At 35.0% G+C, this 12,763-nt stretch overlaps 2 protein-coding genes and 1 pseudogene across 2 annotated transcripts; 1 reads left to right on the top strand and 2 right to left on the bottom strand.

The window, feature by feature from the left end:
* The first annotated feature begins 397 nt into the window (after nucleotides 1-397).
* Nucleotides 398-769, top strand: LOC143623152 (calcium-binding protein KIC pseudogene; annotated as a pseudogene).
* Nucleotides 770-2,959: 2,190 nt separating this feature from the next.
* LOC143623151 (uncharacterized) lies at nucleotides 2,960-4,637 on the bottom strand. The gene is made up of 2 exons (XM_077094123.1): nucleotides 4,213-4,637; nucleotides 2,960-4,118 (listed from the first exon to the last, which is right to left on the bottom strand). The coding sequence occupies exons 1-2, from the start codon at nucleotides 4,635-4,637 to the stop codon at nucleotides 2,960-2,962; spliced, it is 1,584 nt and encodes a 527-aa protein (XP_076950238.1).
* A 1,218-nt stretch (nucleotides 4,638-5,855) lies between these two features.
* LOC143623246 (U-box domain-containing protein 44-like) lies at nucleotides 5,856-11,623 on the bottom strand. The gene is made up of 4 exons (XM_077094194.1): nucleotides 10,313-11,623; nucleotides 9,582-9,885; nucleotides 8,372-8,859; nucleotides 5,856-7,062 (listed from the first exon to the last, which is right to left on the bottom strand). Exons 1-4 carry the CDS (start codon nucleotides 11,540-11,542, stop codon nucleotides 6,058-6,060), a joined length of 3,027 nt encoding a protein of 1,008 aa, XP_076950309.1. The 5' UTR covers nucleotides 11,543-11,623; the 3' UTR covers nucleotides 5,856-6,057.
* Nucleotides 11,624-12,763: the final 1,140 nt, after the last annotated feature.

Raw genomic sequence — 12,763 nt, 5'->3', positions numbered from 1 at the left:
CCCTCTAGTTGATTCATCAATCAAAATCAAATATTCATTTCAAAGAATAGAGTAAAATACTTATACACCTTCATTAATTTCACCCTTGTCAATATACTCAACACATAATTATTTAATATTTTATTAGTTCAATACAATAAAATATTTTTCAAAATGACTATTTTAATTTAACGCCACCTTGATTCAACAATTAAAACATTCAATTTTTTGACCACTTGTTTAGTTTTGAATAATGACAAGGTCACCAATATTATTATGTAACATAAACTTAGGGTCATAAACTATATTCCTAGTCCCAACCCATTTGACAAGTTATCTTGTGACATCCTTACTTAATATACTTTCCACTCCTATAAATAGCTCCAATAATAATATTTCTTCCAACCAACAAAAACCAATGGAAGAAAAAGGTTACCAAGACTTACTTCCTGTTATGGCAGAGAAGCTGGAGCTAACCACCTTTATGGAGGAGCTCTGTGGCGGTTTCCGCCTGCTAGCGGACGAGAAAACTGGCTTGATCATGCCCGAATGTCTAAGAAAGAATTCAAGTTTTCTTGGAATGGAAGGTATGAGCAAGGAAGATTCAGAAGGCATGGTGTTGGAAGGTGACCTTGATGGAGACGGGTGCTTGAACGAAACCGAGTTTTGCATACTCATGGTTAGACTTAGTCCGGAAATGATGGACGATGCGGAGAGATGGCTAGAGAAAGCTATTGAAGATGAGATCAAGAAAGTTGCTACTTCATTACCTGTTGAGAATATTAACTAAGTTATGATTTTATGTTGGATGATTAATAATATTTTCATTGTTCGTATGTTATTGTTATTAATTGGTTATGTACAATTATAACTATGTATATCGGTATGTATTAATTGTTAAGTGAAAATATTGAAAAGAAAATATTGTTTATGTTTGTCCATTTAATAAAGAACGAACATGAACAAAAAATTTTCCGTTTGGTAAGCTTAACAAAGGAACACGGACAATAATCGCGTTCGTTCAATAATGTTCGTTTGTCCGTCCGGATCTTGACTCTGGATTTGACGCTATGTGAATTTATGTTTATATTTTCGGAAAAATATGTAAGCGTTTATGTCCGTTTGCCCGTTAGTTTCGGTTCAGTTCGTTTGGGCCCGTAACCCGTTAGGGTCGTTTTTGTTGGTCTGTCCGTTAGTATTCGTTAGCGTTCATCAGTGTCCATTTGTGTTCGTTTACAAGATTAACGAACAGACACGAACGACCATGAACAAGCTCAATTCCTTAATAAATGAGCATGAGCACGATTTTTCGTTCGATATAGTGTTCGTGAACCGTCCGTTCGTCCGAAAAGAGCTTAACAGACGAACACAAATAAGGTCTCATCCGGTTTCGTTCGGTCCGTTTATAGTGCTATTTTAATGTATCAAAAATCTGAAAACCATCTCTTTATATAACTTCATATAATAGAGATTACAATAAAAAATATAATGATAAATCTAAGTAACCAATGACAATGATAAAGGGTTAATAATTATCTTAATATTCAAACTAAGAATGATTATAAATTTTATAATAGATAATAAACTCAGCTAACAAAAACAATATAAAATAAAACTGAACTTTTGTAATTAAGACGCAGTTTCGTGGATAGTTAAACATTCAAACAGTTGCATCGGAACCAATAGATTTGAAATAAACAACGTATGTAGCTGCTTTAGTTAACGATCAAAGAGCCTAGAGTTTGTTCCACCCTATGTTTTTGGCTTTGGAAGTATATATATATGATCACTAGAGTTGGTCCCAAATTTTAAATTGTGGAGTTCAACTAATTATGATCAATAAATAATTTTTTAAGAGAGATAATCAATAACAATAAATTGGTTGATACTCGTATGTTTAAAGGCTTTGTTTAGCTTTTTTTCCTTTTTTTTATTAAGTAGGGCTGTAAATGAGCCGAGCCGTATTAAGTAAGGCCTTGCTCGTGTTTGTTCGTTAAACTCTTATTGGACACGTTGACAGTTCACAAACACCTAACCAAACACAATTTCTTGTTCGTGTTCGTTCTTTAAGAAAGTGAACATGTTCGTGAATGGTTGACGAACACAAAAAAAATGTTTTATTTGATTTGGCTAACCGATAATGGTATGTTTTAGTAATCATGTTCATATGTCAATTTACATAATATAAACTAATCGTATAATTCTCATAGTTTTTGTTTCATGGTTAATAATGTTGTTTAAACCTATATGATAAGATTAGAATAGTCATTAATTTAGAAAACCTTTAATGAACAAACATAAATGAACGTAATTAACACCTTATTGAATGTTCACGAACACGATTGAGCAAACATGGTATTTGTTCGTGTTTGTTTATTTAGTTAATTGAATAAAACTCCTTGTTCATAATTGTTCATTTATTGAACATAAACGAACTTCCTGTCGAACAGCTCATGTACAGCTCGCCAAACGTTCGGTTCGTTTGCAATCCTAATATTAGAGGCTTGTTCATTCCAGGAAAGACCTTCATGGCCTCTTCAAACTGTTTTTGAGTATTGTGATGTTGGTGGGCTGACTCAAGCTTCAATCAATTCAGTTTCAATTCTTATGAAACTTCAAAAAACAAAAGAGAAAACTTTAAATGTTAGGCCAAAACTTGAATTTAAATCTACGTGTATATATACAATGGCGAAGCTTGGACAAAACTACCGAAAGCCGAAAGTCACGAACCCATAAATTATTTTCCTATAGCTATGTTTCGGGTAATATGTTCGGGTCGGCGATTCGATTCGGGTCAAGCCAAACAAATAAAATATCTAATTTTTCTTCATTCATTCAAATGACCGTTCTTATACATTAAAAAAAACTAGATAATTTTTTAACAAACACAAACCTAAAATATTTATGATGATGCGAGCGGAATGATGAGTACTTGGAAGAAGAATTACAATTCAGCCCGACGACCTTTAAGATCTTTGAATTAATCGATTATGGATTCCGAATCAAACTTTTCAGCAATTTTATTTTCTATGTGAATCACCAAGCTATTCGCGAGATACTCATCTGCTATCTTATTGCGAAGGCGATTCTTGAATATTTTCATTGCTGAAAGTCCCCTCTCTGTTGTTGCAGTAGCAACCGGAAGTGTCAAGATTAGCCGAACCACTCTATCAACCAAATAGTACGTCTCACGCATCTGAGTTTCCACAAGACTTTTGCATAATTCAGAAATAGTTGATACACTACTTAGCTCGGTATCATTTGTCTTATCAACACTAAAAAACCCCAATTGATATCGTAAATGAATCATCTCCTGCTCTGTAAAATCTTCAGGATAATACTTCCCAACAAGAAGACAAATCTTATCAACATTAATCTCTTTTGAAACTAAACTAGAACTAAGAGATAACAGCTCCATCACATGCTCATTGAATCTACTATTCAACTCATGCAATTGTTTGTCCAATGTGTTTGTAAAGAGATCTACTCGGTAATAATGTTCAAATGTAACATGAACTTTTTTACGAGGCTGATACCGAAGAGAAGTATACGGAGCGTTCATATCCGGCGTTTCTATTAGATACTTGTTACAAAAATAAGTAACTTCTGCAAGTAAAGAATCCCATCCATTGTTTCTGTAATCATTTAGACTAACTTTTGTTGATGCAACTAACTCCATAACATTAAGAATATTTTGTGATTTCTTTTGTATCGCTTGAGAAAGTGTTTCAGTTCTTCCCAATACTTCCTTCATCAAGTGAAGAACAAACACAAACTCAAACGATTGCAAGTGATCGTAAGCTTCATCAGCATCTCCACATTGAGAAAAAGTAGTATGAGATAAGTCTTCAATTATTCCCTCGAGAACAACACGAGTGACAACAAACATGTTAAGCAAACTACAAACGGAGTTAGAATAAGAACCCCAATGTGTATCACCAGCTCTTCTTAAAGTCCCATATCCCGAATTCATTTCACCAAGTTCCAATAACGTTTTAATCTCGTCCGCCTTTGCCTTTTCTAACTCATCATGACGCATACTAGAATCACAAACCACATTAATTGTAGAAACTAAATTTGCAAAGAACTGGTGTACTGGAATAACTTCCCTTGAAGCACAAATCAAGGCAAGTTGTAACCTATGAGCAAAAAACAAAAACATAATAAGTTGTCTCCACGGACTTATTCTAATACAACCGAAGAAAGAAAGAGAAAAACAAACAAGTAATCAACCTGTGAGCAAAGCAGTGAACGTAATACGCATATGGACAATCCTTAAGAACAAGTGCCTGTAATCCATCCCATTTCTCTCGCATATCACTACCCCCATCATAACCCTGGCCACGGATTTTACTAACATCAAACCGATACTTCAAAAGCCGTCTCCACAAACTCGTTTTCAGAGTCGCCGATAAAGTATCCTTAACATGAACCAAATCCAAGAATCTTTCTCGTATAACCCCTTTCGCATCCACAAATCTCAAAACTATCGCCATTTGCTCATTTTTCAACTCGTCCCGTGACACATCAACCATGACACAAAAGTATGAATCCCCTACTTCACTACGAATATGCTCACGGACTTTATTTGCAGTAGTAATAATACTAAGCATTTCGGAATTAACCGGCTCGCTTGTTGAAGCTTTGTGACGTTTCATATTTTTTCCCATGATATATATAACTAATAAAAAATAATTAGTAGGGATTGGATTAAGCTACAATTTCACCATTATGAACCTTATATTAGAACCCTTGAACAAACAAAACAATACTGACCATAGATGCAAAGCAATATAATGTTGAAGAAGTCTAACAATGGTGAATGAGAAACTAAAATAAATAATTACCTTATAACCCAAGTCGTCCAGTGCAGTGGTGGTCGGCTGTGGAACAATGGACTGGAGTGGAACATGTGTAAAATGTAAACCTAAATCCTAAACCTCCGTTAGTTTTTTTTTATAAAAGTTTATCACAATTACAAAACTCCATTAGTATTGTTTCTCGGGAAACATTGTTTGGGCGCGGTTAGCCGGTTAAGACATAATCTGGTAAGAGTGGGATAACAGGGCTTTTCAAGTGCAGTAACCTAAATATAAAAAAGTCGTCCATCTTAAAAAAAAGTTTAGGTTTCTAATAAAAGAGATTGCTTTAATCTTTGAATATCATTTACCTATAAATATTAAAAATATCAAGGTTTTTATTATATTAAAAAAACCACGGAACCAATAACTTTTTTAGAAGAAAAAAAATAGAGGGGTGGGGGGTGGGCCGGTGGGGGTTGGGTTCTCCATTGACCTATGCCTCTGGTTAATCGTAGGCTTACGGGATGGCTGCTCAAAAAGTATGTGGCTTGGGGCTCGGAAAAAATAACTTGAATCTAAACCAGGCTTGGCTCGGCTCGTTTATATTAAACCACAAAGTTTAATATGTAATAATAATAATAATAATAACATCCCAAAATAAGAAAAAAATAATAATAATACATATATCAGGCCACTTGAGTTTTAAAATATTATAATAAATAACAAAAATAAAACATATAATATTATAAATTCTCTAATTTATAAATGCTAAATAAATTGGTGTAAATAATTATATTTTTGTTGTTTATATATCAATATCAGTAAATAAATAAAATTAACAAGCTCGGCTTGACGAGCACAAGCTTGTTTTTTCGGCTCTATAAAGTTAAGAGGCTGAGCTCGTGCCAGCTCGTTTAAGTTCAAGCTCGAGCCCGAGCTCAACTTGGCTCAGCTCGATTAAAGCCCTAGCTTACGGTCCAAGCATGGTTAGGGTGTTAAAAGTATGAATATAAATAATTTTAACTTGAAATCTGTAGAAGAATGAAATGGAACAAACTTACAATGCTTGCTAACTTAAGAAAGAAAGCTGAAAACTTTTGATGTAACGCTATAACATGTCTGTCATATACAATATAATACAAAGCCTGTGCACAAAATCATTAACAAAGAATTGAACTAAAAATAATCAGGAGATAATTGACCTATCTACCACTGATCATAATACAAACCATAACAAAAATCGCCTATAACGCGTCGATTTCAATTTTAAAAACTCCTAGAAATAAGACGATTGATCGTGAAGCACGTTTAACTGACCAAGAATCCGGGCAGCCAAAGGTTTTGTTATGTTGTTTCCTCTTTGAGTCAAGTCAACTAAACCCATGTGAGCCAAATTTCCATATTTTTGCTTCATATCCAACAAACGAAATATTCTCTCCAACGATTTCAATACCTTTTCCTGCAAACTCAAAGAAGGGCAGTTCAGTAACTTTATAATCGGGTGTATAGCGTTAGCTTCAGCAAGAACTTTAGACCCGTATGGCAGTCTTTCGGCTTCAATTAAAGTCAACAACGCATCTAAAGCAGCTTCACAGACATTCAAATCAGAATCTCCCAAAAGTTTTACTAATGGTGAAACTGCATCGGCTTCCACTAAACAAAAGGACGTTTCAACCGAACAGATTCCTTGATGAACGGGGCACACCGACTCTGGTTGAGGCGAGAAGCACCTGAATATTCCCCCCATGGGTCTCGGGATCGCCTGAGTTAACTCAAATGAGTTTTTAGAAAGTTGACCAAGAGAAATGGATGCTTTTCTTTGGGTCAAACTTGTCCCTAGCTCTAACAACTGGACCAGTAAGGGAATGACACCTGTGTCGGCGACTTTCTTCTGTGAAATCTGGTTAGTGGGGATGGTGAAATGACAAAGTGAACCAACTGTGTTTTCCATTAACTGTTTCTTGTGGGCCCTGTTTTGCATAATGTCATGCAGATGTGAGGATATAACGGGGAGTCCGTCTGCTGTTAATAATGCCTCGGTGAGTTGAGATGACTGAGTCAGATTTGAAATCACACCCATTGCAGAAGTAATCTCTTCTTCATCACTGGGAGATTTTATTACTTTTATTAAAGTTTTGATTGTTTGTAGCCCCATGCAGTCTATGATCTCTTTGTCGTCACCATCTTCTGATAAACAGCAGAATAGCTTAATAGCATTTGCTCTCACTTTCTGGTTTTCGTTTTCACAGAAACGCACCAACGATTGTATGCTTTCCGGATTCTGAAAAATTATGTAATAAAAAATAAGGAATCCTACTACAAATCAATCAACCGGCTTTAGTTCAATTTCTGTTTTAAGCAGATAAATTTTTTATGTCGGTGAAAACTATGGGTGACAATTATGACCATTTTTTAAAGAATGGGTTGATAAATTATATACGGGTTCATATGGGTCGATTGACTTGCTTCAAATTAGTCAACATCAATTTGGGTCTACTCGAATTAGTCAATGGGTCAAAACGGACAACTATTATAAACTTGTTAACCTAAAAAGAGCTCAAATGAGTTAGCATCAACGTAATTTTCAATCATCTTCATAATCTTAAAGATTCGATTATCATCATCAACATCTTGTTAATCGAGGTCGTTACTCATCATCAGGCTAGTTTGTGAGAGTTGTTAACATACTGCAAAATTTTTGCTACTGCACACTGCCAGTTGAACCGTTATTTATGTTTATAATTGAATTGGTTACGCTTTGGTTTTTCACTGGATTCATTAGGTTCCTATGAACCATTTCTTGCCAATAACATAAGACCAATCGATTTTTCCATGGATACATCAACTCAACTTATGCATATGTTCAGTCCAGTCCAAGCCTGAAGGCAAACCCGACCCACTCTGTTACAACCAAACTTACACATATGTTCAGTTCAAGTTTTCAGATTTTCGGGTTTTGGTACTTTTTCCTGAAACGCCACTTCAACTCGACTCCATTTTGAGCATGACCCGTTTCTTACCCAACCAAATTAAAACTTTTTCCAAAACCACCCGTTTTGGCCAGAACTCATTTTGCTCAAAACAGCGTTTGACCCAAACCCACCCGTTTTGACCCGTCACCCAAACCCACACGACCCACCCAGTTTGACAGGCTTAGTATAAACCATCAAAGTTTCAAAACTTTGAAAATAAAGTAACTATTTCCAAAAAAGCATGATCTGAGGTAATCTAATCCGTTAATTGGACAAAAATGATGAGATAACACATGTGTCGGTAACTTTTGAGTTTTGACCATGTGTGTCTATTTTCTTGGTGTGACGCAGAGGTGTCTAGAAACCAGTTATCGTTTGTAGTTACCATAAATAAAAATACGTGAAATTTGATTATAACCCCCCCCCCCCCCATTTTTCCCACTTTATCCAACTTTCTTTTATTAATGTTTTAATTTGGGAAGGTGGATATTTTATTCCTCTTTAAATTTTTTACATTATTAAGAGGAATAAAATATCATATGCAATCATCCCAGTTTTGGATTTAAATAAGTTGATAACCGGAAATCAAAAGCAGGGTTATTGGAATAAAGATGTTACCTGTCTCAACTTTGTTTTCACCGTAACAGCTATAGGGGAGTGACACATGGCATAAAAAGAACCAAGTAGACTTTCTTGCACCAAAGGTCTTGAACAACCAATGAAAGAAAAAAGACCATCAACATCTCCATCAGACTCAAACAACGAAACGGGTGGTTCATTGCGATTTTGTGACATGGTTGACATGGCAAGATGCTTGATTATGACTGCCAACTCATCCTGTAAACATTGTGATGACGTGTGATTGTATAGATGATTGACCAACAAGTTGACTGAACCACTTTTTATCATCTGTATGCTGTTTTTTGGTAAACTTGAGAGGTTATTCAGTGCTTTAGCTGCTTTTTCCTTCAATCCAGGGTTTCCTTGTGAGACAAAGTGAAGAAGTGAATCGAGTGCACCGCTTTCAAATAAACAAGATTTGTTGTGATCAGTTAGTTCCATTTCTGCCAATGTTGTCACCATGCACATCTTCACTTCTTCAGATCCTGCCATCAAAAACAGGTTACTTTTAGTACGGGTCAGAACAGGCCAGGCCGGGTCAGGTTGGCTGCTGATCCATGAACACTTTCTGACTATTTTAAAAATGGTTAAGTGAGTTATGATTACAGATATAATTACGGTGCTATACGTAAATTTAGTTTGTGTATTCATTGTTTTAGTATGGCTCAAAAACGGGTTTTAGAACACTTTGTTACCATTTTATAAGTAGTTATTTAGTTAAGATTACTACTATTATTACTGTGCTAAAAATTATTATAGTTTATCATATTTTTGTCTGTATATTGTTGTTATATTTAACACCTACAATGACATTTTAAGTATATGAATAAAACTGATTTAGAAGAATATAGGTATTTTTTTTTTAGGTTATCAATAACGTCTTTTATATAACACAAACCGAGCTACATCTGAATAATGGGTAAGCGAGCAACAAGCTGCGCCGCTATCCCCTTTTGAATAACAAAGCCTATTCTGCTAAATATAAATCCTTGGTTCCTCGGGCTCTGCGAGTGTCTTGCAATAGACTTCAGGTGTCTTACAACCCGTTTGAGATAAAACAAGAAATAACACAAATCAAACCAGTCATACGTAAATGGGTTGTAACCGCCACATGTCATAACTATGGTTATCTAACTAGCTAAAAAGTGTTAACAAGCATGACAGGTAAACTACTTAAGCATAGATAAGAAAGTGGCTGTTAGATAACCTGAAGATAGTCGACGCAGCAAATGTGTAAAATAATTAGCTCTTGCCATCTGGATGACATGTTGATCAGAGAACGAAAGTTTGTCCAAAAGCTCATTTGCTCGACTGGCAGCTTGGGTGTCATCACTGTTGGACATGGTCACTAAAAGTAGTATGCATCCCTGAACCATCCCAATGAAATTTTTTAACATCTCATTTCGTGATAATTCTAATAATAATTCAACTGCCAGTTTTCCTTCGGAAACTCGACGCCCAAGAGACCGCACTATGGATTCAATCACACCACTGACTTTTGAAATCCTATCCTACAATAAGCTTTCAGTATGAGAAATAAAATAAATAAATAAACAAATAAGTAAGATACAAAGCAATAAAAAACTTTGGTCCCGCTTCTAATTTGAGTTACAAAACCTTAAATTGGCCAGAAAAACCATCAAAGTATCAAAGGTTTTGACTTTTGATTCAAGGTACCAAATCAGATATCGTAACCTGTCAGAATGATGACATGGCGCCTTGAAACCGGTTATAATAGGTAACTAACTTTATTTAAAGTTTTCAAAAATTTGATGTTTTTTCATTCAGTAGTTACCTAAAACACGACCAAACTCAATAAATTTTATATATTTGAACAATTAATAAATGGTCCAAATGGCGTAGATGTTGCAATATAGCATTTCACGTTATACAAAAAGAATCTCACAATAATCAGCATCAAATTTGAAGTATAAGTACCTTTGCATCATCACTATCCTTTGCCAATACGCAAAGTAAGATAAGCGTACGACTCCTAATCTCTCGGTTTTTAGAACCAAGTAATTCCGCAAGGGTAGGAATGTAATTCTCCAAAAGTACCCATTCCCGGTGTGCAGCTCTTTCCTCACATAAACTTTGCAACTCCTTCAAACAACGAATCACTTCCTCCTTGTTTTCTGCTAAAGGCTTTGAGAGTTCTGATTTCAATGAAGCAATTGTGATCATTGTGTTTCTATCCTTCCATTCCTCAATCGATTGCCTTAGTGTCTTATTAGGCCGTAATATTCTATTATCCAACGGGATCGTGGTTAAAGGGCACAAGTTACCTCCATCAGCCAACCATTTCTCAATGGCAGCTCTTTCAAACGTGTGACCAGAAGCCGTTTCAACAGGGTCCACCATCACTTCTCGGGTAATCGGACAGTAAAATGACTGAAGTGGTTCTAATGGTTGACTTCCCAATGAAGTCCGTTTAGTCAAATACTTTATTTCTTTTTCTTCAGGAGAATAAGTAGCGTCTGCTCGTTCCAGTAAAGCAATTATTTGATCCATTTGAATTGCTTCCGCTTGATCTTTCCTCAACTTTGCATCTTCTACTTCATTCTTGAAATCCTCTAATTCTTTCTTTAATGAAGAACGGTCAGTTGATATTCCAAGAACTTCTGCAATGGAAACCAGTAAACCGTTGGCATACGTGTGATCTACCTTCCTTTCGTGGATTCCCGACTCAATTTTCTTCAAAATAATTTCATCTGTTACAGCGGTTTTGAACTCTAAAGACTGCATAGCATCACAGAGTTGACCAATATCCTGTTTCACGCTTGCAGAAACCCCCAAATCAGAAAAAGGAATTAAACTTAACGCACGGCTAATTTCTCGTGTAATTTCCCCTGCTCGTCTGTTAATCGACCGGCTATTTATTAAAATGTACACTTTGTTCTTTTGACTGCATTCAGTGATCAGTTCTTTACCAAGTTTGGCCTGTTGATTCAAGACCTCAACAAAACTGTTATCTACATTACGAGTATCCTTTTTGTTTAATTCTTTCAAAAATGGTACAATTTTTTCCAAATATGAAGCAAGTTCTGTAAAACTCTCCTTCTCTACAAAACAATTCTTAGCTTTGGTGGCTGCTTCAGTAAATAACTCTATAGTTTGAGAGATTAGCCCTGCAACTTCCATTGAAGAAGCGCTTGTAATCGCTTCCATTGCAGTATAATTACTATAGGTTAATGCCACCGATTTGGTATAACTAGAATAATTACATATTCTTCAGTATTGCTGGTTGACTCAGCCTAACAATCTCAATACTTTCAGGAGGCCATCCCTTTAGGATAAGAACAAGGACCTGAGAATCAAAATTTCCGTCAAATTTGTTTTTGATCCAAACTATAAATTCATTTTTTAGCATATTTGACCTAGCTTCTTGTAGTTTATGAAGTATTTGCATTATTGCATATCATTTATGGTGTTTTCTAGGGCTATAGCTGTCCCGAACGTTCGGAAAACTGTTCATGAACTCTTAGGCGAGAAGTTCAGTTATGTTCGTTCAATCGTTCGTTTTATAAAGAACAAACATGAACAACGAATTTCGTTCGATTAACTAAATGAACAAATGCGAAAAGAGGCCTTGTTTGTTCACTTGTGGTCGTTTACATTCGTTAAGGTTTATTTGTTTAAGTTTATTCATTAAAGATTTTTTGTATTTTTTAATGACTTTTTTAATCTTATCATGTAGATTTTAAAAAAAAGCAACTTAAAAAACAAAAATATATATGAGTATTATGTGATTAATATATATGTAAATTAACATATGAATATGAATGTTAAAAAAATAAAAACAAACACAAACTTAGTAGCCGGAACGAACCATTGACACTTACCATTCTCAGCTACCCAAATTATATAAAACATTGTATGTTTTCATTTGTGTTTGTCCATTTGTGTCCGTTAACCATTTACGAACAAGTTCATTTTAATGAACGAACTCGAACAAAAAATTCCGTTCGGTCAGGTGTTGTTGAACTGTTTGGTTCGTTCGGTCCAATAAAAACTTAACAAACGAGCATGAACAAGACCTTGTTCAGTTCGGTTCGTTTGGTTCGATTCGGTTACAGCCCTAGTGTTTTCAGCTTTTTAATATGAATCATTGCAGATTCAAAGAACAGATTCTAATAATCAGCAAGCATGCAACAAAACATGATCAACCTAATTAAACAGAAAATTACAGTCTAAATGCTCGTAAATTACTAGAGCTAAACCCTAATTAAACAGAAAATTAGTGTTCGTTTACTTGGAAGTCAACAGCACAGCAGTGTTAAATTATATGAAAAGGATCGTATAATAATAAGCTAGCTGACCTGATAATAATAATAATAATAATAATAATAAGTACTAAACATGTAATTGTAATTGTAATTGTAATTGTGG

This window comes from Bidens hawaiensis, unplaced genomic scaffold, assembly GCF_021521415.1.
Source record: "Bidens hawaiensis isolate Kalapana, Puna unplaced genomic scaffold, B.hawaiensis_p1.1 tig00003356_1, whole genome shotgun sequence".
NCBI classification, from domain to species: Eukaryota; Viridiplantae; Streptophyta; class Magnoliopsida; order Asterales; family Asteraceae; genus Bidens; species Bidens hawaiensis.
This window is presented reverse-complemented; position numbering and strand designations above follow the sequence as displayed.

What these genes read in the sequence shown, in the direction of transcription:
- LOC143623246 (XM_077094194.1), bottom strand. Translation starts at nt 11,542, where the DNA reads ATGGAAGCGATTACAAGCGCTTCTTCAATGGAAGTTGCAGGGCTAATC. An exon ending in AGGATAGTGATGATGCAAAG is followed by an intron (nt 9,886 to 10,312) that starts GTACTTATACTT and finishes AGCTTATTGTAG; the next exon opens with GATAGGATTTCAAAAGTCAG. An exon ending in TGAAAACAAAGTTGAGACAG is followed by an intron (nt 7,063 to 8,371) that starts GTAACATCTTTA and finishes ATAATTTTTCAG; the next exon opens with AATCCGGAAAGCATACAATC.
- LOC143623151 (XM_077094123.1), bottom strand. Translation starts at nt 4,637, where the DNA reads ATGAAACGTCACAAAGCTTCAACAAGCGAGCCGGTTAATTCCGAAATG. An exon ending in GTTCACTGCTTTGCTCACAG is followed by an intron (nt 4,119 to 4,212) that starts GTTGATTACTTG and finishes TTTTGCTCATAG; the next exon opens with GTTACAACTTGCCTTGATTT.